This window comes from Heterodontus francisci, chromosome 18, assembly GCF_036365525.1.
Source record: "Heterodontus francisci isolate sHetFra1 chromosome 18, sHetFra1.hap1, whole genome shotgun sequence".
Classification (NCBI taxonomy): domain Eukaryota; kingdom Metazoa; phylum Chordata; class Chondrichthyes; order Heterodontiformes; family Heterodontidae; genus Heterodontus; species Heterodontus francisci.
In genome coordinates, this window is record NC_090388.1 from 40619794 (window position 1) to 40645178 (window position 25385).

At 44.3% G+C, this 25385-nt stretch overlaps 1 protein-coding gene across 4 annotated transcripts in view; it reads left to right on the top strand.

Moving 5' to 3' along the window:
• LOC137379568 (dedicator of cytokinesis protein 4-like) overlaps positions 1 to 25385 on the top strand; it is a 545491-nt gene that overhangs the window by 143741 nt on the left and 376365 nt on the right. For all 4 annotated transcript variants that reach the window (XM_068050580.1, XM_068050582.1, XM_068050581.1 and 1 more), the window contains exon 7: positions 23496 to 23580. In XM_068050580.1, the coding sequence (XP_067906681.1) occupies positions 23496 to 23580 (85 nt within the window). The remainder of the gene's footprint in view (positions 1 to 23495; positions 23581 to 25385) is intronic.

Here is a 25385-nt window from a genome sequence, read left to right on the forward strand (position 1 = left end):
CCTTTGTGAAGACAGAACCAAAGTATGCCTTTAGTTGGTCAGCCATTTCTTTATTCCCCATAATAAATTCCCCTGTTTCTGACTGTAAGGGACCTACATTTGTCTTCACCAATCTTTTTCTCTTCACATACCTATAGAAACTTTCACAGTCAGTTTTTATCTTCCCCGCAAGCTTACTCTCGTACTCTATTTTCCCCTTCTTGATCAATCCCTTGGTCCTCCTTTGCTGAATTCTAAACTGCTCCCAATCCTCAGGTCTGTTGTTTTTTCTGGCAAATTTGTATGCCTCTTCCTTGGATCTAATGCTATCTCTAATTTCCCTTGTAAGCCATGGTTTGGCTACCTTTCCCGTTTTACTTTTGAGCCAGACAGAAATAAACAATTGTTGCAGTTCATCCATGCGCTCTTTGAATGTTTGCCATTGCCTGTCCACTGTCATCCCTTTAAGTAACGTTTCCCAATCCATCATAGCCAACTCGCGCCTCATATGTTCGTAGTTTCCTTTATTAAGATTCAGGACCCTAGTCTCAGAATCAACTACGTCACTCTCCATCTTGATGAAGAATTCTATCATATTACGGTTGCTCATCTCCAAGGGGTCTCGCACAACTAGTTTGTCAATTATTCCTCTCTCATTATACAATATCCAGTCTAGGATGGCCTGTTCTCTAGTTGGTTCCTCAACCTATTGGTCCAGAAAACCATCCCGTATACACTCCATGAATTCATCCTCTACAGTATTGTGATTAATTTGATTCGACAATCTATATGCAGATTAAAGTCACCCATAATTCCCGATGTTCCATTATCTCATGCATCTCTAATTTCCTGTTTAATGCTATTCCCAACATCACCACTACAGTCTCGGGGTCTATATACAACCCCCACTAACGTTTTTGCCCCTTTAGTGTTTCTCATCTCTACCCATACAGATTCCACATAGTCAGAGCTAATATCCTTCCTCACTATTGCGTTAATTTCCTCTTTAACCAGCAATGCAACTCGGCCACCTTTTACTTTTTGTCTGTCCTTCCTAAATACTGAATACCCCTGGATGTTCATTTCCCATCCCTGGTCACCCTGCAGCCATGTCTCCATAATCCTGACTATATCATACCTGTTTACATCTATTTGCGCAATTAATTCATCCACTTTATTGTGAATGCTCTGTGCGTTAAGGCACAAAGCCTTGAGGCTTGTCTTTTTAACATTACCTGTTCCCTTCCCACTATTTTTCACTGTGGCCCTGTTTGATTCTGGCCCTTGATTTCTCTGCCTATCACTTTTCTTATTCCCCTTACTGTCTTTTGTTCTTGTCTTTGATCCTCCCTCCTCTGCATCCTTGCAAAGGTTCCCATCCCCCTGCCATTTTAGTTTAAACCCTCCCCAACCACTCTAGCAAATACTCCTCCTAGGACATCAGTCCTGGTCCTGCCCAGGTGTAACCCATCCAGTTTGTACTGGTCCCACCTCCCCCAGAACCAGTCGCAATGTCCCAGGAATCTAAAACCCTCCCCCTCACACCATCTCTTCAGCCACGTATTCATCCCATATATCCTGCTATTTTTACTCTGACTAGCATGTGGCACTGGTAGTAATCCTAAGACCACTACCTTTGAGGTCCTACTTTTCAACTTACTTCCCAACTCCCTATATTCTGCTTTTAGGACCTCATCCCTTTTTTTACCTACGTCGTTTGTACCAATGTATACCACGACCCCTGGCTGTTCACTCTCCCCATTCAGAATGCCCTGTAACCGCTCTGGGACATCCTTGACCCTCGCACCAGGGAGGCAACATACCATTAGTCTACCACATACCTTGTCGTCTTTCTGCAGGCTTCTGATTTCACTCAATTTTTTTAGCTGTTGTCAGTAAATTCTCAGTTATTGTTAAAGCAAAGACTTCTAGTTCTTCCAGAAGTAAGACATCTCTTTCTTCAGGTCTTCCAGTTGTTGCTCTTGATAACACATCTGCTGTTATTTGCTGCTTACCTGGAACATATGTGGTCGTCAAATTAAACCTCATTAGTCTTAGTCGAAATCTTTGTATCCTTGGAGGTAACTTTGCTAGCTCTTTTGAATTCAGCAACGTCACAAGTGGTTTGTGATCAGTTTCAATCTTGGACTTAAGGCCCAATGCATAGTAATAAAAATTTTTGCATGCCCATGCTGCTGCCAACAATACCTTCTCGATGACTGCGTATCTCTGTTCGGTTTCAGTTGAGGACTGAGAAGTGAAATACCCAGGTTTACATCTTCCATCCTTCTGGACTTGAAGCAAGACTGCAAATAATACTGCTGCTGATACATCTGCTGCTATTATGGTCATTAGCTGTGGATCATAGTCCGCGAACACCTCTGATGAAGTCAACATCTCTGGTTTATTTTTCAAAGGATTTTTTCTGGCTTTCTCCACAATACCACATATTACTGTTCTTTAGCAGTTGTCACAGGGCTTGTTTATAGTAGCTAAATTTGGTAAGAATTTCCCTACTTGATTCACCATTCCCATGAATCTTTGTAGTTCTGTTATGTTCTTTGGTTCTGGGAAATCTTGTATTGCCTTTGTCTCCTGTGAATCTGCCTTGATGTCTGACCCATCAATTATGTGATCAAGGAACTTCACTGTTGTCGGCAAAAATACACACTTCTCATTTAACATGAGACCTGCTTCTTCTAGTCTTTGTAATACAGCTCTCACCCTTGTGTCATGTTATTTCTGGTTTGCTCCATGAATTAGGATGTAATCCATGTGACAGATTATTTCCTCTAAGCTTTCCAGAATTCTTGACATTGTTCTCTGAAAGATCTCTGGTGATGATGTTCTATTAAATGGTAACCTGTTGAAACAGAATCTCCCAAATGGTGTTATAAATTTTTCAATGATTTAAATTCTTCGTTCAACAGGAACAGCCAGAATCCAGTTTGCATCTAATTTTGTAAATATGGAGCTTTACTTTCATCCACTGATGCCATTGGGTGGATCTCTTTCTCCACTGCTTTGTTGATTGAGGTCTACACAGATTCTTATGGATCCATTTTTTATTACTGGAACCATACCAGAACACCATCTAGTTGGTTTAGTTACTGCTGATATCACTCCTTGGTTCTCCATTTCTTCTGTTTCTTTTTAACCTTTTCTAGTAGTCAGTGTAAATGAACACATAGACTCTGCCTCTTTCAGACTTATGTGGTATTCTGTCTTCAATTTTCTCAATCCTCTAAATAGCTTTGGGAATTCAGCCCTAAAATCTCTTGGTTGGTTCTCGTGTCCCTTAATTTCTTCCACCCTACATATCAGTTGTCGGTCAACATATGCCTGCCTGCTGAGTAATGAACAACTCTAATTCTTAATAATGTACAGCATTTCAGGAATCTCTTTATTCTTGCATCTTAAAGTCATTCTCAGTTCCCCTATAACTTTCAGTTCTATGCCTCCAGACCCATATAACTTCTTGTTTGTTGTTCTGAAGCTTCCTTTCTTAAGCCATGGTTCCTCATCTGATAGAACAGAAACTGCTGCTCCCATGTCTAACTTCAAGCTAGTTTTATTTTCCCCTACCATGATATTTGCTGTCCAGCAATTTTCATTTGGTGCGTGTATTTCTTCTAAGAAAGGAGTTTCAATTGTTTGCATGTCTTGTACCTTGTTTCTTCTGTTGTTCAAATTGTCTGTCCCTTTACTGGTCTGCAGAATTTGCTTCTTGCTGCGACGCATCAACTGGAAATGTCCCTTTCGTTTCCATAGGAAACATTCTGTCTCCTCGGCTGGGCAATTTTCCTGCCAATGTCTCTTTCAGTCACACCTACAATTCAGTGCTACCACTCCTGGATGCCTTTCCCACCTTTTGGTCTTTTTGGCGCTATTCCGTTCCTTTTTTTCCCCCCACAAACTCCACTGAGTCTGATGCCTTCGAGATCGGACTCTCCCTGTCACCTCGAATTATGGTTCGGTTATATTTTCTAACCTGCCACTGTCTGCTTAGCTGAATGGCTTTTTGTAAACTCAAGTCTTCCCTCGACTGTAGCTGATCTGACAGGACATCATCAATAACCCTGACTATGATTCTATCTCTAATCAATTTGTCATGCAAGCTTCCATACTCGCAATTTGTATAGGCCATTAATAAATGATTCACTGCTTTCCTCTATTCTCTGTGCGTGCTTATTAAATTTTGCCCATTCAACTATCATGTTTTTTTCTGATTTTGAACTACCTGTCTATAGCTTTCATGACTTCAGCAAAAGTAGTTTGCTTCACATCGATTCCTTCGGTTATGAGAATGTCCTTTGCATACTGTTAGGACTAAGGTGGGAGGAGTGCATTGTTTATTCTAGTTTCATTTCTCCACAGATCCCAACATATATTTAAATGTAAATAAAATCAAAATACTGCGGATGCTGGAAATCTGAAATAAAAACAAGAAATGCTGGAACCACTCAGCAGGTCTGGCAGCATCTGTGAAAAGAGAAGCAGAGTTAACATTTCGGGTCAGTGACCCTTCTTCGGAACTGACAAATATTAGAAAGGTCACAGGTTATAAGCAAGTGAGGTGGGGGTGGGGCAAGAGCTAACAAAGGTGAAGGTGTAGATTGGACCAGGCCACATAGCTGACCAAAAGGTCATGGAGCAAAGGCAAATAAAATGTTAATAGTTTGTTGAAAGACAAAGCATTAGTACAGATTAGGTGTTAACGGACTGAATATTTTCAACATAAAACAGAATCACTTTCATAACAACACTCCCCAGTGGAGTATAACAAAGTACTGACCTGCTCTTTGGTCTCTGTGCTAGATGCAGAACGGTACCTCTTGAACATCCCGACCCATTTCTTCCACGCCTTGGCTTGGTTCGGACGTGTTAACCGCTCGAAGGCCTCTGGCAACGGCAATGACTTGTTCCATCTTCTGTTTTTCAATTTTTTTTATTGTTATCGTTTCTTCTCCTCTGTGATCACTTTTCTGCTGCCACCATGTAATATCCAGGTTACTATACTCTTTGTACCGAGTAAAGTTTGGAGTCTGTGGGTTAAGTAACTGGAATTTGTTTACAAACGTCTATCATCTATGGTTGCCACTACAATGCTCCACACGCGAGGCTCTGTATAATCAGTGACATCACATCCTGCACATCTACCTAGCAGCAACCTACATCACATTATACTACATATATAAATGGCTTTGAGGTGAATCCAAAATGCTCCTTATGGTCAGCTGAGCTAATAGAATCAACAGGAGTAAAAAGTAAATTTAAAACTCATGTTTGCGAAAAAAAATCTTCACTTTGAAGCAGATTAATGTTTGGCACATTGTACCAGGCAAGGTAGTGGAATCAAGGTTGTTGGTGTTCAAATCCAGATATGGTTTAATTGGGGCAATAATTTTAGTGTGGTGCCTTTTCTTTCCTATCCTCTGGAAGCAATTGCAACATGAAAAATTGTTTTTTTTACACAATATGTCATTAGGATCTGGAATGCACTGCCTGAGAGTGTGGTGGAGGCAGATTCAATCGGGGCTTTCAAAAGGGAATTGGATGATAATCCACAGAGAAATAATTTACAGGGCTATGGGGGAAAAGGCAGGGGAGTGGAACTAGCTGAGTAGCTCTTAGAGAGCAGCATGGACATGATGAGCAAAATGGCCTCCTTCTGTGCTGTAACCATTCTGTGATTCAATTGTAGCAACACTTTTATCACCCTATCTGAGATCGACTTAACCAACTAGATAAGGATTGGACATTATTACAAACAGCTATAATGCTGAAACATTGCCATACAAACTCCAAAACTTGACACCATTGTGATCCCTATTTATGTGTGCTTAACTGACTGCCCTGTTATGGTTGTTAACTGCCATTTGGGCTTTCGAATTATTGTTTGCAAACTTTCAAAATTAGCTACTATATTCTGACTAAATATTTGAACTAAATAAGAGCTGTCAGTGAGATCTGTGGAACCTTTTGTGCTGTCATTCTGGCACCAGCTACACAAAGGTCTTTCAGTGGTTTAAACAGCAGTAGATGATTTATGGATAAATGAAGGAAGCATCACTTTTCATTTTGAAGTGAAGATGTAGATAGGATTGCACAAGCTGTTTGTGTCACAGCTGTGTGTTTTGACTGTGCGGTGTTGATCAGTCACTCGGCATCAGTAATTGTAATTCCTACCCTGTGATTCATGTCTATTGAGATCTTCAGCACAAGATAGAATACCCATTTCCTTTTTGGCAGAGGCGGAATTCAAATGCGTTGGCAGCCAGTCATCTTATCTGACATCAGCTTTATTATCACAATTGCTTTGTTATCAGCAGCTAAATATGATCGATAGTAGTTCTTTGATTTTGTGCTTTGCAATGTTTTCCTTTAGCTTATTTTTTGTTTTTTGTTATTGTCTAAATGTGAAGATACCTCTAAGAACTAGATTTGTATATCAGAATTATGTACACGAGTGACAAATTATAGTAGGCACATAGAAAGAACCTCTCTTGAAGCTATTATTAACAGTTTTTGGAATAATTTTTCTTGCTTGTAAAACTGCTCTTTCCACACTGATATTCAAAAGAATTCTGAACAGTTTGCTGATTTTCTGTAATACCAGATTCCTTCTATACAGACTCCCCAGTTGCAGCATTCTTCCTGCTAAATGTCAACCACAGTTACAACCACATTGTTCAGCATTGGCATTCAATTGGGTTGTCCTAGTTTTGCAGGAAGAAGAGAAGTTCCAGTGGAGGAAGGAAAGACTGTTTTGTTGGCATCTCAGGCATTTGATCTGTACCCTTAATTAGTCTGGAATTTACTTTCTGCATCCAGAAACGAGTGCTTGGCCATGTTTAATGAGACTTGCTTTCATTGTCTCCACGCCATCAGCGCTGTGCTACCTGCTGCAGACTACATCCAGTACACAGACAGCCCTGCCCATTGCAATAAAAGTCATCACAGCATTAGACACCGGATCCTTTCAAGCATCCATTGATGGAATTTTCCACAACTATCACACTGGCCCACTGATGCATCAAGCAAGTCACTGAAACTTTGTGTGTTGGGCAACAATTTGCCTCCTTTCCTTGTTTGAAGTCACAGCATTTGGAGATGATGTGGCACTTTTACCTAGTATATGGCTTCTCTAGGGTACAGGGAACCTATTTTAGCCATCAGAGCCCCTAACAATAATATTGTGGCATATATGAATAGGAAAGGTTACCATTCCATCACTGTCTAGCTGGTGGCAGACCCGAAGAACAGAAGAATGCAAATGGTTGCAAGATACCCCAGCAGCAGCTACAGTGGCCTGATCTTGTGTCATTCCACAGTTCACTCCACTATTTTAAAGGTGCAGGCAGACTAGACGATGGCTGCTGGGACACCATAGTTATGCCTTGGAGCTCTGGCTATTGGCTGCCACATTGCAGTGGGGAAAAAGGTCAATGATTCTTCTGCCTTCACCAGAAGTCTGGTGGATTATGTGATTAGTATTTTGAAACAGAGATTCAAATGTCTGGTCAGCATCCTGCTCTGCACCCCTGAGAAAGTCTTCCAGATTACCGATGTCTGCTGTATGCTGCATAGTTTTGCCACTCAGAGGAGGATATTTATTCAGCTGGAAGGCCAGGATGATGGGTCTACAGTCTTGGTGACAGAGGAGGAAGTTGAGTACTGCAACAAAGTCTCCAAGTGCTGTAATACTCGCTTCACGCCTCTGCCTTAATTGCTTGCAGGTCAAGTGAGACATCACAGGTTAGCCACCATAACTGCCAGATGACTCCAAAGGTTTTGGGCTGCTTTCTCCTTTTAAGTAGAGAGCAAACAGTATTGTCTTCACTCCCTGCTACAAATTTCCTTCCTGAGCCACCGACTCCATCCCTCTCCCTGGCAACTGTCTGAGGCTGAACCAAACTATTCGCTAACTTGGTGTCATATTTGACCCCAAGATGAGCTTCCAAGCACATATCCACGACATCACTAAGACTGCCTATTTCTAACTCCTAACATCGTCTGACTCTGCAACAGCTTATGTGCTGCTGAACCCGTCAGCTATGCCTTTGTCACGTCTAGACTTGTCTATTCTCTCACATTCCTGGCCGGCCTTCCATCTTACACCTTCCATAAACTTGAGTTCATCCAAAACTCTGCTGCCCATGTCCTAACTCTGACCAAGTTCTGTTCATTCGTCACTCCTGTGCTTGTTGATCTACTTCGGCTACTGATTAAGCAGTACTTCCATATTAAACTTCTCTCTCTTGTTTTCAAATCCCTCCATAGCCTCACCCCTCCCTACTCTGTAACTTCCTCCAGCCCAACAACCTTCTGGGATATCTTCACTCCTCTAATTCTGACCTCTTGAGCATCCCCAATTTTAATAGCTCCACCATTGCCAGCCGTGCCTTCAGTTGCCAAGGTCTGGAATTCTCTAACTAAGCCTCTTTTCATCTCTACCTCTCTTCCCTCCTTTAAGACGCTGCTTAAAATCTACCTCTTTGACCAAGCTTTTGGTCAATATCCTGATGTCTCCTTATGTGGCTCAATGTCAAATTTGATTGATAATACTCCTGTGAAGCATCTTGGGACATTTTACAATGTTAAAGGTGCTATATAAATACAAGTATAGTCGTATGTAACACCAGGGTCACCTCATTTAGCAGTTTGGTATGCAAATCGTTTGAAAAGCCATGGTGAGTGGGAGAGAGAATGTGCAGCAGTCATGAGGTGAATGTAGTTGTTGCCCATCTGCCACTAAGATAGAGCGCTACACCTTCATTGACATGGTTTTTATAAGGTGGACAATGTGAATAGTGCAGTCTGTGCTTGAAAGCTGCATTGCTGATGTGTCATGTTTGCTCTGAGATTATATTTGGTGCATGCATTGTACAGGCATTCCTTTTTTTTTTGAATGGCCACCCTTTAATTATGCCTAACTTGGCACTGTTTCTCAGTCCAGAGAGCAAGGCAGCTGCAATGACACGGCATGCCAGCTTCTGTTATGACAGCTGCTTATTGTCTCCATTAGGAGATTTCCCCGCAGCCCCCAAAATAACTACTTTCCTTTGCATCACCTCTTTCAACATGGCCTCCAGCTTTTCTCCAGTGAAGGGGACAGTTGTTGGTTGTCCTCCAGCTATCTTCCTTTACAAAAATCAGACTCTCATCAAAAAGGCTGATTTACAATCTATGGGGAAAAATTGTCTCTGCTCTGTGCTGCTGCACCCATGCTGTTTGTGAGGTCTCCTGATTTTGTTTTAAAAAAAAAATTACCATTATTGAGTATAGGTACTGGGTTATTATTAGACTTTGTGTCTGTCTTCACGGAGGAAGACACAGAAAATCTCCCAAAAGTACTAGTGAAACAAGGGACTTTTAAAAATGAGGAACTGAAAGTAATTGGTATCAATAGAGGTAGTACTACATCCCAGAGTATTGAAGGAGGTGGCCAAAGAGGTAGTGGATGCATTAGTCGTTATCTTTCAAAATTCTATAGATTCTGGAAGACTTCCTGCTGACTGGAAAGTAGCAAATGTAACCCCACTGTTTAAGAAGGGAACGAGAGAGAAAACAAAGAACTACAGACCTGCTCGTTTGATGTCAGTAGTAGGGAAAATGTTAGAATCTATTATAAAGGATGAGATAACTGCACACTTGGAAAATAATGATATATTGGGCAAAGTCAACATGGATTTGTGAAAAGGAAATCATGTTTGACAACCCTGTTGGAGTTTTTTGAGGATGCTACTTGTAGCATAGATAAAGGAGAACCAGTGGATGTGGTGTATTCGGATTTTCAGAAGGCTTTTGATAAGGTCCCACACAGGAGGTTTGTATACAAAATTAGAGCACATGGGATTGGGGGTAATATACTACAATGGATTGAGTATTGGTTAACAGACAGAGAGTAGGAATAAATGGGTCATTCTCAGGATGGCAGGCTGTACTAGTGGGGTACCACAAGGATCAGTGCTTGGACCACAGCTGTTCACAATCTATATAAATGATTTGGATGTGGGGACCAATTGTAATGTTTCCAAATTTGCTGATCAGACAAAACTAGGAGGGAATGTAAGTTGAGGAGGATGCAAGGAGGCTTCAAGGGGATTTGGACAGGCTATGTGAATGGGCAAGAACATGGCAGATGGAATATAATGTGAATAAGTGTGAAGTGATCCATTTTGGTAGAAAAAACAGAAAGGCAATGTATTTCTTAAATGGTGAGAGGTTGGGAAGTGTTGATGTCCAAAGAGACCTGGGTGTCCTCGTTCATGAGTCACTAAAAGCTAGTATGCCGGTGCAGCAAGCGATTAAGAAGGCAAATGGTATGTTGGCCTTCATTGTAAGGGGATTTGAGTGCAGGAGTAAAGATGTATTGCTTCAATTGTATAAAGCCTTGGTGAGACTGCACCTGAAGTATTGTGTACGGTTTTAGTTTTCTTATTTAGGGTCTAAGGAAGGGTATACTTGCCATAGATGGGGTACAACAGAGGTTCACCAAACTAATTCCTGGGATGGTGGGGTTGTCTTATGAGGTGAAATTGCAGAAACTGGGCCTGTATTCTTGACTTTCAAAGAATGAGAGGTGATCGCATTGAAACTTAGAAAATTCTTAGAGGGCATGACAGGATAGATGTGGATAGGATGTTTCCTCTGGCTGGTGAGTCTAGAACAAGGGGACACAGTCTTACAATAAGGGGCAGGCCATTTAAGACTGAGATGAGGAGGAATTTCTTTACTCAGGAGGTGGTAAATCTGTGAAATTCTCTACCCCAGAGGGCTGTGGAAGCTCAATCATTGAGCATGTTCAAGACAGAAATCGATAGATTTCTGGATGCTAATGATATCAAAGCATATGGGGATAGTGGAGGAAAATGGCATAGAGGTAGATGATCAGCCATGATCTGTTTGAATGCGGAGCAGGCTCGACGGGCTGTATGGCCTACTCCTGCTCCTTCCTCCGATCCTAGACAAACATAAGTTTCTGTAGGTTTCTAAATTAGCGCTGAAATTACTAAAATAAAACTAATTTTTTGGTAGTTTTCTTTTAATCAAAGGTGTTAACAAATGGATAAAATGAATATCTGGCCTGTATAATTTATAATAAGCCACCAACTAAAGCTTGAAGAAATTTTCTGTTTAGATTATTATTCATAAGGATAATTTAATAGGTTTATTTGTAATTTTGAAGTATACAATTAATGTGCATAACTACCAGAATAAGTACAGTTGAAAATATTTGATAATTTAAGCTTATAATTGCAATTTCAATGATTCTTTGGAGAGCCAGATCCTTTTGTCTTACATACCTCATCCCTTTACGTGCCTGTCTCTTGCGTAGCAGATTGCAGGGAAGCACTGGCAAAAACTTCACTTTGTGCACCAACCTCTAATATTCTTTGTACTTAATGGAATAATTTTTAATTTGTTCTTTTTCAGTTGTTTTTCGCATTACAAACTTTGCTTACCTCTCATCAGTTTCTATTTTCAAACTTTAATGTTTGAAAAAGGAGCCAAAACAGTCTGTATTTGAAGACAAACTACTGCAGTCAGTGCCTCCCTTTTAGAAAAGAAAATAAATTAACATTTTTTCCCCCTTTTTTATAAACAATCTTTTCGCAAGGTGATTTTATCAGGTAATTTGTTGAAGGGGTTACTGAAACTAATAAAGTGGGGGAGCTTAATATACACAGCTGAGGTAGCAATCACGATGAGATTATTTTGCTGCTGCTTTTAATTTCACTGTTTTCCTCTTTGATGCTCGGTAATTGCTCCAAATGAAATCCTCTAATGATGTGTCCTGCTTGACATCATAAGACATTATATCAAATTATATTTTATTTTTAAGAGCAAGTCTCGCTGCTCATGTCCACTTTAGAAATCAGGCGATGAAAGCTACTTGTGGTGTTTAAAATAACATTTTATAACCATCATTTATGCATACAGAGCCACAGAAAAAAAAATTCATGTCCTTCAGCGAAATCTAAGCTGCAGCAAAGGTTTTAGATATTTAGGCCATATCTGCGATGCCAGCTGAAAGGCATAGCTGGAAATCCAGAAGCTGCAGTGGGCCTGTCTACTGCATTACTGTATTTGTGTAGTACAGGGCAGATTGACACGGTTCAGAACATCACACAAGTGTGAAAGTGCTAGTTAGACAAATGTTTGAGGAATCTGAAATTGCCAAATCTTTTTCTCATTGTCTAAAGCTGCTAAACCAATTCCTGCTTCCCAACTTGTGCCTCACCTGGAAAATACTGATTTTTGAGTTTCATTGAATTCCCCAGAAATTGGATCAAAAAAATTAAGTTAAATCAGCTGAGAGCAAATATATGCCCAATTCATGTCAAAAACAAAATCCTTTGTGTCACAGATTTGGCTTTCTCACACCAGTTTTACCTTCAGTTCATGTGTAGCAGTTTCCATATGCAGACCAAATCTCTATGAACTGAAACCTTCACCCTTATGCAAGTAATGAGTAGGATAGTGTGACGTGGGAGTGACAATAATGGCACACTCCATTACATGGAATTAAATGGATTATATTATATGGAGATTATATGGAATGTCCACTTTGTTATTGGGTCTGCTCTGAAAGGCAATTAAGACCACACTGTCAGATCATTAAGTACAGACTAAAACTAAGTTATTTACAATTAGAATTTTGCACAGTAAGACACAGCAAGACACTAAAATACCAAACTGGATTTAAATAACTTATAAACTGTTTAAAAGTGAGATACAAGATTGTCCAAAATCTTGGTTTGTTTTCGGTAGCTTCCAACTGAACTTTCAAGATGTTGGTGAGATGAGAGTGACTGCCCTTGACATCAAGGCATCATTTGACTGAGTATGGCATCAAGGAGCCCGAGCAAAACAGGTCAATGGGAATCGGGGAAAACCCTCCTCTGGCTGGAGTCATTCCGAGCGCAAAGGAAGTTGGTTGTGGTTGTTGGAGGTCAATCATCTCAGTCCCAGGACATCACTGCAGGAGTTCCTCAGGGTAGTGTCCTCGGCCCAACCATCTTCAGCTGCTTCATCAATGACCTTCCTTCAATCATCAGGTCAGAGGTGGGGATGTTCGCTGATGATTGCACCATGTTCAGCACCATTCGCAACTCCTCAGATAATGAAGCAGTCCATGTAGAAATGCAGCAAGACTTTGACAATATCCAGGTTTGGGCTGATAAATGGCAAGTAACATTCGAGCCACAAGTGCCAGGCAATGACCATCTCCAACAAGAGAGAATCTAACCATCTCCGCTTGACATTCAATGGCATTACCATCACTGAATCCCCCACTATTAACATCCTAGGGGTTATCGTTGACCAGAGACTGAACTGGAGTAGCCATATAAATACCGTGGCTACAAGAGCAGGTCAGAGCAGAGCATGGCTACCTGACCCGAACCCGATGGGACCTGACGACGTGTTGGTCCGGCATTCTGGCTCGGGCCGGGCCGGATCGGGGACATGCCATCACCAGCTCCAGAACGTTGTCCAATGTTAATGTACTTTTTGGACTTGAAATGTTGTTTAGTTACAGTTTTTTTAAGCTTGTGCAGATAAACAACAAAGTGAAAAATGGAAGCTAGGTTCACTGATGGTCGGGTTGGGTCAGGTTGGGCGCAGGAAAAAATTAAAGGACTCCAGCCGGGTCGGGCTGGGGTCGGATGTGGCTCTGTCGGGCTTGGGTCAGGTTTCATTTGCAGACCCGAGCCGGCTTTAGGTCAGAGACTAGGAATCCTGTGGTGAGTAACTCTCCTCCTGACTCCCCAAAGCCTGTCCACCATTTACGGCACAAGTCAGGAGTGTGATGGAATACTCTCCACTTGCCTGGATGGGTGCAGCTCCAACAAAGCTCAAGAAGCTCGATACCATCCAGGACAAAGCAACCACTTGATTGGCACCCCATCCACAAACATTCACTCCCTCCACCACCGACGCACAGTGGCAGCAGTGTATACCATCTACACGATGCACAGCAGAAACGCACCAAGACTCCTTCGACAGCAGCTTCCAAACCTGTGACCTCTACCAACTAGAAGGACAAGTGCAGCAGATGCATGGGAACACCACCACCTGCAAGTTCCCTTCCAAGCAACACACCATCTTGACTTGGAACTATCGCTGGATTGAAATCCTGGAACTCCCTACCGAACAGCACTGTGGGTGTACCTACCCCAATTGGACTGCAGCAGTTCAAGAAGGCATCTCGCCATGGACAATTAGGGATGTGCAATAAATGCTGGCCTGGCCAGTGATGCCCACATTCCCATAAATCAATAAAAAAAATTGTTGATAACCTCATGTCACTTTCAGTGACTGTGAGGCTAAAACAGCACAAAGCAGACCTACAAAGCTGCTCACAGTTGACTTGTTACCTTCGCTTTCAAAAAGTAGGTCATTTGACAAGCAAATGATTTCTTCTCAATGGTGAAAATGTCTATTATTTTCAAAAATAGATAAGGGGTCTGAAATTCCAAGATCCTGTCACCATTGTCGGAAGTGCGTTGGAGCAGGATCCCATATACCGGCAGTAAAAATCTCAAATCTCTGGGATTAGGTCATAAACATGGTTCAGGTGTCTAGTTTGTGATAGTAAAAGCACTTTAGAACCAGCCACTGGCAGATGTTAGAGTGGCACATAGTCTGTTAGAGAGACCCCAAATTCTGGGAAGTGCCAAAGATTTAGAAAGATTTTTCAGCCTCCTACTCCTATGAAACCAAAGCCTGTACTATTAAAGCTATTCAATCCCTGTGACTTCTACCAACTAGAAGGGATTGCGCACTTCTGACTTGTCTTCTTTTGGTGCCTTTATGAGGCCTCAAATAGCTCTCAGCCGATGAGATTGGAAGGTTCACCTGCACCTTCCCCAGTCCAGAATTTTGAGTGAAAATTAAACCGGGTGGACCCTCTTCTGTCTGTCTGTCTGTCTGTGTGTGTCTCTCTCTCTTTCTCCCCCCTGCCCCCCCTCCTCTGTCTGTCTCTGTCTCTCTCCCCCTCCTCTGTCTGTCTGTCTCTCTCTCTCTTTCCCCACCCCCCCCCACCCCCACCGTCTGTCAGTCTCTCTCTCCCCCTCCTCTGTCTTTTTCTCTCTCTCTCCCTCCCCCCTCCTCTGTCTCTTTCTCTCTCCCCCCTCCTCTGTCTCTTTCTCTCTCCCCCTCCTCTGTCTGTCTCTCTCTCTCTCCCCCTCCTCTGTCTGTCTCTCTCTCTCTCTCCCCCTCCTCTGTCTGTCTCTCTCTCTCTCTCCCCCTCCTCTGTCTGTCTCTCTCTCTCTCTCCCCCTCCTCTGTCTGTCTCTCTCTCTCTCTCCCCCTCCTCTGTCTGTCTCTCTCTCTCTCCCCCTCCTCTGTCTGTCTCTCTCTCTCTCCCCCTCCTCTGTCTGTCTCTCTCTCTCTCCCCCTCCTCTGTCTGTCTCTCTCTCTCTCCCCCTCCTCCGTCTGTCTCTCTCTCTCTCTCTCCCCGTCCCCTCTCTCTCTCTTCCCCCCCGACCTCCGTCTGTCCGTCTGTCTCTCTTTGCCCCCCCCCCATCTGTCTGTCTCTCTCTTTTCCCCCCCCCCCACCCCCGTCTGTCTGTCTGTCTGTCTCTCTCCCCCTCCTCTCTGTCTCTGTCTCTGTCTCTTTTTCTCTTTCTCTTTCTCTTTCTCTCTTTCTCTTTCTCTCTCTCTCTTTCCCCCCCCCGGGTCTGTCTGTCTCTCTCTCTCTCTTTCCCCCCCCCGGGTCTGTCTGTCTCTCTCTCTCTCTCCCCCTCCTCTGTCTTTTTCTCTCGCTCCCCCTTCGTCTGTCTGTCTCTCCCCTCCTCTGTTTCTCTGTCTCTCTCTCTCTCCCCCCCCCCGGTCTGTCTGTCTGTCTCTCTCTCCTCCCCACCCCCCCACCACCCCCCCCCCCTACTGCCCCCATCGGTCTGTCTGTCTCTCTCTCTTCCCCCCCCCCCCCCCCCTCCATCTGTCTGTCTCTCTGCCCCCCCCCCCCACCCCACCGTCTGTCTATCTGTCTCTCCCCCTTCTGTCTCTCTCCCCCTCCTCCGTCTGTCTGTCTCTCTCTCTCTCTCTCTCCCCCTCCTCCGTCTGTCTCTCTCTCTCTCTTTCCCCCCCCCCCAGTCTGTCTGTCTCTCTCTCCTCACCCCCCCCCCACTTACTCGCCCTGTCCCTTTTCTCTCTCTCCCCGCTCTGTGTTCCCTGCTTCCTGCTTCCCGTTAAACCTGCTCCATGTTCCCTGTTCTTTCTCCATGTTCCATGCTCTCCGTTCCCTGCTCAGTGTTCCCCCCAGCAGCCATTCCCACTACCAGATGCTTACCATGCAGGATACAGGACAGGTCCTCAGTACCTTTTTTTTTAACGGCAGCGAGGCCTGGACAACGTATGTCAGCCAAGAGTGACGTCTCAATTCATTCCATCTTCGCTGCCTCTGGAGAATCCTTGGCATCAGGTGGCAAGACTGTATCTCGAACACAGAAGTCCTCGAGGCGGCCAACATCCCCAGCTTATACACCCTACTGAGTCAGTGGCGCTGAGATGGCTTGGCCATGTGAGCCGCATGAAAAATGGTAGGATCCCCAAGGACACATTATACAGCGAGCTCGCCACTGTTATCAGACCCACCAGCCGTCCATGTCTCCGCTTTAAAGACGTCTGCAAACGTGACATGAAGTCCTGTGAAGTTGATCACAAGTCGTGGGAGTCAGTTACCAGCGATCGCCAGAGCTGGCAGGCAACCATAAAGGCGGGGCTAAAGTGTGGCGAGTCGAAGAGACTTAGCAGTTGGCAGGAAAAAAGACAGAAGCGCAAAGGGAGAGCAAACTGTGTAACAGCCCCGACAACCAATTTTATCTGCAGCACCTGTGGAAGAGCCTGTCACCCTAGTATTGGCCTTTATAGCCACTCCAGGCGCTGCTCCACAAACCACTGACCACCTCCAGGCGCTTACCCATTGTCTCCCGAGACAAGGAGGCCAAAGAGAAGAAGAAGAAGGAGAACTGGATCGCACGAAAGCAACAGGGGCGGCTGATCCCAGGGCGCCTGCGCCGTATTCCACCAATCAGTGCTAACGTCGTCCGGGCAGCCCTGTCAGTCAGCCAAAATACAGACAGGGGTTTCCTGCCTGCCTGACGCCGGTCCCACCTCTCCCTTCAGCCTTGACATACAGGGGAGCAGTCAGTCAGACCCGAGCCATGGGCAGATTTGTGGGCCAGATGGAAACCTTCGGTGGGCTTGTCCTAGCCTGCCGGCTGTATGTTTGACAACCCTGATCTATACCCACACATTCACATTTCCAGTAGGAGCCACTGAATAACTACAGAAATGGGAACCTGGTTGCCTGATTTTTCCCAACTAGTGGTGCTGAGGCTAACTGTTCACCTAATACTTTCTTGTAATATTCATTCATGGGATGTGGGCGATGCTGGCCAGGTCAGCATTTATTGCCCATCCCTAATTGCCCTTGAGAAGGTGGTGGTGAGCTACCTTCTTGAACCATTACAGTCCATTTGGGGTAGGTATACCCACAGTGCTGTTCGGAAGGGAGTTCCAGGATTTTGACCCAGCGACAGTGAAGGAACGGCGATATAGTTCCAAGTCAGGATGGTGTGTGACTTGGAGGGGAACTTGCAGGTGGTGGTGTTCCCATGCATTTGCTGCCCTTGTTCTTCTAGTTGGTAGAGGTCATGGGTTTGGAAGGTGCTTTCTAAGGAGCCTTGGTACTGCTGCAGTGCATCTTGTGGATGGTACACACTGCTGCCACTGTGTGTCGGTGGTGGAGGGAGTGAATGTTTGTAGATGGGGTGCCAATCAAGCGGGCTGCTTTGTCCTGGATGGTGTCGAGCTTCTTGAGTGTTGTTGGAGCTGCACCCATCCAGGCAAGTGGAGAGTATTCCATCACACTCCTGACTTGTGCGTTGTAAATGGTGGACAGGCTTTGGGGAGTCAGGAGGTGAGTTACTCGCCTCAGGATTCCTATCCTCTGACCTGCTCTTGTAGTCACGGTATTTATGTGGTTGGTCCAGTTCAGTTTCTGGTCAATGATAACCCCTAGGATGTTGATAGTGGGGGATTCAGCAATAGTAATGCCATTGAATGTCAAGGGGAGATGGTTAGATTCTCTCTTGTTGGAGATGGTCATTGCCTGGCACTTGTGTGGCGCAAATGTTACTTGCCACATATCAGCCCAAGCCTTGATATTGTCCAGGTCTTGCTGCATTTCTACACGGACTGCTTCAGTATCTGAGGAGTCACGAATGGTGCTGAACATGGTGCAATCATCCGCGAACATACCCACTACTGACCTTATGATTGAAGGAAGGTCATTGATGAAGCAGCTGAAGATGGTTGGGCCTAGGACACTACCCTGAAGAACTCCTGCAGTGATGTCCTGGAGCTCAGATGATTGACCTCCAACAACCACAACCATCTGCCTTTGCGCTAGGTATGACTCCAGCCAGCGGAGGGTTTCCCCCCTGATTCCCATTGACCTCAGTTTTGCTAGGGCTCCTTGATGCCATACGCGGTCAAATGCTGCCTTGATGTCCAGGGCTGTCACTCTGACCTCACTTGTTGAGTTCAGCCCTTTTGTCCATGTTTGAACTAAGGCTGTAATGAGATCAGGAGCTGAGTGGCCCTGGCGGAACCCAAACTGAGCGTCACTGAGCAGGTTATTGCTAAGCAAGTGCTGCTTGGTGGCACTGTTGATGACACCTTCCATCACTTTACTGATGATTGAGAGTAGGCTGATGGGGTGGTAATTGGCCGGGTTGGATTTGTCCTGCTTTTTGTTTACAGGACATACCTGGGCAATTTTCCACATTGCAGGGTAGATGCCAGTGTTGTAGCTGTGCTGGAACAGCTTGGCTAGGGGCGTGGCAAGTTCTGGAGCACAGGTCATCAGTACTATTGCCGGAATATTGTCAGGGCCCATAGCTTTTGCAGTATCCAGTGCCTTCAGTCGTTTCTTGATATCACGCGGAGTGAATCGAATTGGCTGAAGTCTGGCATCTGTGATGCTGGGGACTTCAGGAGGAGGCCGAGACAGATCATCAACTCGGCACTTCTGGCTGAAGATTGTTGCAAATGCTTCAGCCTTATCTTTCGCACTGATGTGCTGGGCTCCCCCATCATTGAGGATGGGGATATTTGTGGAGCCACCTCCTCCAGTTAGCTGTTTAATTGTCCACCTCCATTCATGGCTGGATGTGGTAGGACTGCAGAGCTTAGATCTGATCCGTTGGTTATGGGATCGCTTAGCTCTGTCTATTGCATGCTGCTTATGCAGTTTGGCACACAGTACTGTGTTGTAGCTTCACCAGGTTAACACCTCATTTTGAGGTATGCCTGGTGCTGCTCCTGGCATGCCCTCCTGCACTCTTCATTGAACCAGGGTTGGTTTCCTGGCTTGATGGTAATGGTAGAGTGGGGGATATGCCGGGCCATGAGGTTAAAGATTGTGGTTGAGTACAATTCTGCTGCTGCTAATGGCCCACAGCGCCTCATGGATGCCCATTTTTGCATTGCTAGATCTGTTTCAAAATCTATCCCATTTAGCACGGTGATAGTGCCACACAACACGATGGATGGTATCCTCAATGTGAAGGCGCGACTTCGTCTCCACAAGGACTGTGCGGTGGTCACTCCTACCAATACAGTCATGGACAGAAGCATCTGCAGCAGGCAGATTGGTGAGGACGAGGTCAAAATACTGTGATATCTGAGGTCGAACCTAAGACCTTCTTGATCTGTTTGGCTCAGATATTACCTGGCTAAACTTGCTGAACCACCAGATGACTCCTTAACCTGTTAGTTGTTATTGTTCAAGAGCAAAGAAAAGCCAGCAGGGCTTTGCCTTTGAGCCTCTAATTAAAGTCAGCTTTGGGCTTCGATGCAAAATCCAATGACTTGAGTTTTAATCAGCGGAAACTTTGCTTTGACAAAGGCTAATTCACAAACTCTGAAATACAACAACTAGCAGTTGGCATGTTCGTAAAGTTAAATGAATATGAATTGTCAACTATGATGATTAGCATAGAAAATAGAGCTGAGGCAATCTATAATGAAGTCAGTCACTAAGCTGATTAAGATAATAGCTTATTCATAAATGACAATACTTTGTCACTAAAACTCTGTGAATCTGTTCAGCTGTCACACTCATTGATACAGGAAATTAGCATAAGATGATGAGAAAATACTTAGGCCCCAATTTTCGAGTTGAGTTGTGTTCAAAATAGGGCACAAGTGCCGCCTTCTTTTATCTGTAGGTAATGTTTGTTGTTTTCCATTACATTCTGTGATTAACATTTCACATTCTGTTACTTTGTAATAAAGTGTGTGAATTGCAATATCACCATGAGCATTAGATTTTTGAGTATTTCCCTTGGGAGAAATTGGTACCAAAGGATGCCTGTTTATTTTTACATGTGTTTCTATTTTAGAAATGATTGATTTAGTAGAGAATGGTTTAAAAAAAGCGCCTAAAAAGGGAGCAAAGGAATATAGGAGCACGAGGCCATTCAGCCCCTCGAACTTGTTCTGCCATTAAATATCATGACCAATCTGTTCAATTCCATTGACCTGCCTTTGCTCCATATCCCCGATCTCTTGCGTAAAAAAAATTTATTGATCTCAGTATTGAAAAATAATTTTCCCGGTGTTTCAGTGAAAGGGAGTTCCAGATTAACAAGATAAAAGCAAAATACTGCCGATGCTGGAAATCTGAACTAAAAACAAGTGCTGGAAATTCTCAGCAGGTCTGGCAGCATCTGTGGAGAGGGAAGCAAAGTTAACGTTTAAGGTTTTCAGGTTATTTCAGATTCACAAGACCCTGATTACCTGATTTCACACCTAAATGGTATTGAAATTTCTCGGAGTGTCTACTTGTCAGATTTTGCTGAAAGGAATAAGCCTTCGTTCCACTGCACTTGCAAGATAATAATGACTTTTTGAACTTACAGCTTTTTTTGGGGCGTTGTCAGATCTTTTTGCAGCTGTTGGTCACTTTGCTTATTTTCTCAGGGGGCTTTAATGTGATCATTAGAAAACCCATAGAACCAAAGATGTTTAAGGCACAGGAAGAGGCAATTTGGCCCATCATGTCTGTACCAACTCTTTGTCAGAGTAATCTGAAACTAATCCCACTGCCCCACACTCCCCCATAGCCTTGTATCTTCCTCAGCTTCAGAGTTTTATCGACTTTTCCCTTAAAAGGTACAATGGCCTCTGTTGTATGATCGCCTTAAAAGTGACATCCCGTTAAGAACTTGGTATGCTAATGAGCTAAGTACCTGGATGTAGTCATGTGACTCGAAGCCATCATCACTCTGCAACTGTAACACCCTAGACAAAAGTTCTGTATATAGTTTACTCTGTATTGTATATACATCAGCATTAAAATGACAAGCCAATGACTGCACTATGGCTGGGATTTTATCCGGCGGATGGGGTCTTGACCTCTGGCAAATGCACCAGCGAGAACCCCGCGTCGCCCCTTCAACTGGAGGCCTGCCGAATTAAGTGCTGATTTGGCACCTCACTGGACAACGGTGGGCCTTCCACGGGAGCAAGGACCCCAGCGACAGAAGTCTTGTCTTCTGAGAGCTGCCGGCCAATCAGAGGCCAGCAGCTGTTTAACTAAGTAATTCCACCACAGAGGCAGTAGCTGCTGCTGGTGGAGGACCTGACCGAGGAGCGGCACTAGACACAGGCCACAGATAAGTCACAGCAGGAGGGGGGTCCTGGCAGGGTGGCGTAGGGCGGTCAGCAGCAAGGGCATGGGGGTGGCTCTCAGTGGGCCCACCCCAACTTCCTGATGTTGGATCCCTGGTTCAGGCACTGTGCCTTTTGATGAGGCACCCCATTGCCATCTCACCCAATTACATGCTTTCCCTACCTCCAAACCTGTCATGGGGGAGAGTATAAAATTCCCCCCCCACCCCCCATGTTTCATCACTGAATGCTGTCAGGAAACACTGTTCTTAAAGCTCTGTTGGCAGAGTTTAAAATTGCCACGCCAAGGATTTTTTTCGAAAAGCTTCATTTTAGGCTTTAGTTGTAATGCAGCTACCAAGCTGACACTGGTATTTGTCACTTTGGTGACCCTTTTAGTGTACAATGACCCAGACTGACCAGTTACAGTAGAAGCTTTGCTTCCTCACTGCTACCTTATAATGTTCAGAGTATGGGCCAGAGTATCTGTCCTTTATTAACATTTAAGATATTCGTTCAGAGCTTTAGAAGTGCACAAGACAGCTGAACAGATTACCTGAACATGTTTGAAGAGCAGCTTCACATCAAATTAGAGTTATAATGTAGCTGGTGCAAATTGTAATTGGTGTGAGATGCCCATTTTGTTTTAGTTTTAGTGCATTGAGTTTCACATTAGGACCGGACACTGGGGTGATACTGCAATAGTTCACATTGACCTGTGGCTCAATAACCTACATGCAGAAAGGCTTCCTGCCATTTCAGAACTGCCAATAATGCGATCACCTTTTTCAAAATTATATAAATTTTACAAATGTATATTTAACTTGTCCAAAATCCTGCCCTGGATGAGCCGTAATTTCCTCCATCATACATTTGGAAGAATGAAGCCATTGTATTCAATCCTTGCTTTCTTTTTTCTTTCCTTGCCATCAGTTGCATCCCCCTCCACCACTAAACTGGACTGTTTGCAACCTCAGCACCCTACTGGACGTTTATCAGAGTTTTCGATCCCATATCATCACCGTTACAAAGACCTTCTTCTACTTCGTAACATTGCCAATCTCCTTCAAAAGTATTTCATTGGCTGAAAATGCGCTCTGGGGCGTCGTGAGGTCATGAAAACGTGCCTCAGCCCATCTGCTGATGAAACCCTCATCCAAGCTTCTGTTACCTCCAGATTCAGCCGCTCCAATGCTCTCCTAGCCAGCCTCTCATCTTGGACATTCTGTAAACTTAAAACTGTCAAAAATAGTGTGTTGCCTGCATCTGAACACACCAAGTCCCATTCACCCCTGTGCTTGTTAACTTACATTGACTCCCCTTGATGTTGAATTCTCATCCTCACATTAAAATCCCCACCATGGCCTCACTCCTCCCCATTTCTGTAATCTTCTCCAGCCCTACAACTCTCCAAGTACTCTGTGTTCCTTCAACTCCGACCTTTTGTGCATCCCCACATTCCTTCACTGCATCATTCGGTGGCCTTGCCTTCAGTTAACTAGGCCCCCCCCACCCCCACTCCATACAAATTCCCTCCCTCAACCTCTCCACCTTTAAGACGCTACGTCTTTGATAAAGCTTTTGGTTGTCCGTACTAACGCCTCCTCCTTTAACTCTGTGCCGAATTTTGTCTGCTTACCTTCCTGTGCATTGGGATATTTTGCTGTATTCAAGGTGTTGTATCAATGTATTTATTTCATAATGAGAGTCACCACAGTTTGATCTGGTGCTATGAATTCAGTAACTGCACTGGTGGTATATGTTTGTATTGAAAGTTCTTGAAACATGATTTCAATTTATTATATGTCACTTTATCTTCCTAAATAGACAGATGGGTCTGGATCTGGTTCCAAGGAAAGAATTCAGTATGGTGGATCCGGATGAAATCAGTGTTACAGAACTGTACAAATTGGTGAGCATCTATTAATCAACTTTTATATTATTATCTTGCTATGTAACAACCTTCAATTAGAGTCACAGAGTCATAGAGTCGTACAGCATAGAAACAGGCCCTTCGGCCCATCGCGTCCATGTCGTCCATAATGTCTATCTATACTAATCCCACCTGCCTGCATGAATTCCATATCGCTCTGTGCCTTGCTCATTCAAGTACCTGCCCAGATGCCTCTTAAAAGTCACTACTGTTCCTGCCTCCACCACCTCCTCAGGCAGCTCATTCCGGATACCCACTATTCTTTGTGTGAAAAATTTACCCCTTTGATCCCCTTTAAACCTCCTCCCTCTCACCTTAAATCTATGCCCTCTAGTTTTAGTCACCCCTACCATGGGAAACAGACTCTGGTTATCTACCCTATCTATGCCTCTCATAATTTTATATACCTCTATCATGTCCCCTCTCAGCCTCCTTCGCTCCAGGGAAAACAGACCCAGCCTACCCAATCTCTCTTTATAACTCAAGCTCTCCAAACTAGGCAACTTCCTTGTGAATCGTTTCTGCACCCTCTCTAGCTTAATCACATCTTTCCTGCAGAGCGGCGACCAGAACTGCACACAGTACTCCAAATGCGGCCTAACCAATATTATGTACAACTGTAACATGACGTCCCAACTTTTGTACTCAATGTCTCGGCCGATGAAGGCAAGCATGCCATACACCTTTTTCACCACCCTGTCTACCTGTGTTGTCACTTTCAGGGAACTATGTACTTGCACCCCAAGGTCTCTTTGCTTAAGAACACTCCCCAGGGCCCTGCCATTCACTGTATATGTCCTGCCCTGGTTTAACTTCCCAAAATGCATCACTGCACACAAATTCCATTTGCCAATCCCTTGCCCACTTTCCCAGTTGATCTATGTCCTGTTGTAACCTTAGACAACCACCTTCACTGTCCACTATACCACCAATTTTGGTGTCATCTGCAAACTTACTAATCATGCCCCCTACATTCACATCTAAGTCATTAATATATATGACAAACAATGGAGGGCCCAGCACCGATCCCTGTGGCACACCACTGGTCACGGACCTCCAATCTGAAAAACAATTCTCCACTACCACCCTCTGCCTCCTATCACCAAATCAATTTTGTATCCAATTTGCTAGCTCACCATGGATCCCATGTGTTCGAACCTTCTGGACCAGCCTACCGTGTGGGACCTTGTCAAAGGCTTTGCTAAAGTCCATGTAGACAACGTCCATCGCCCTGCCCTCGTCAATCCTCTTGGTCACCTCCTTGCAAAACTCAATCAAATCCGTGAGACATGATTTCCCACGCACAAAGCCATGCTGACTATCCCTAATCAGACCATGCCTTTCCAGATGCATGTAAATCCTGTCCCTCAGAATCCCTTGCAATAACTTTCCCACCACTGATGTAAGGCTGACTGGCCTGTAGTTCCCTGGCTTATCCCTGCTGCCCTTCTGAAATAAAGGCACAACATTAGCTATCCTCCAGTCTTACGGTACTTCACCCGTGGCTAACGATGATACAAAAATCTCTGCCAGGGCCCCAGCAATCTCCTCCTTTGCTTCCCATAGCATCCTAGGATACACCTGGTCAGGCCCTGGTGATTTATCCACCTTAATGTGTTTCAAAACCTCCAACACCTCCTCCTTTGTAATGTTAATATGCTCGAGGATATTGGTGTTCCCTCCCTTGAACTCACTACCTTCCATGAGTTTCTCCACTGTAAATACGGACGAGAAATATTCATTTAAGACCTCGCCCATTTCCCGTGGCTCCACACATAGATTGC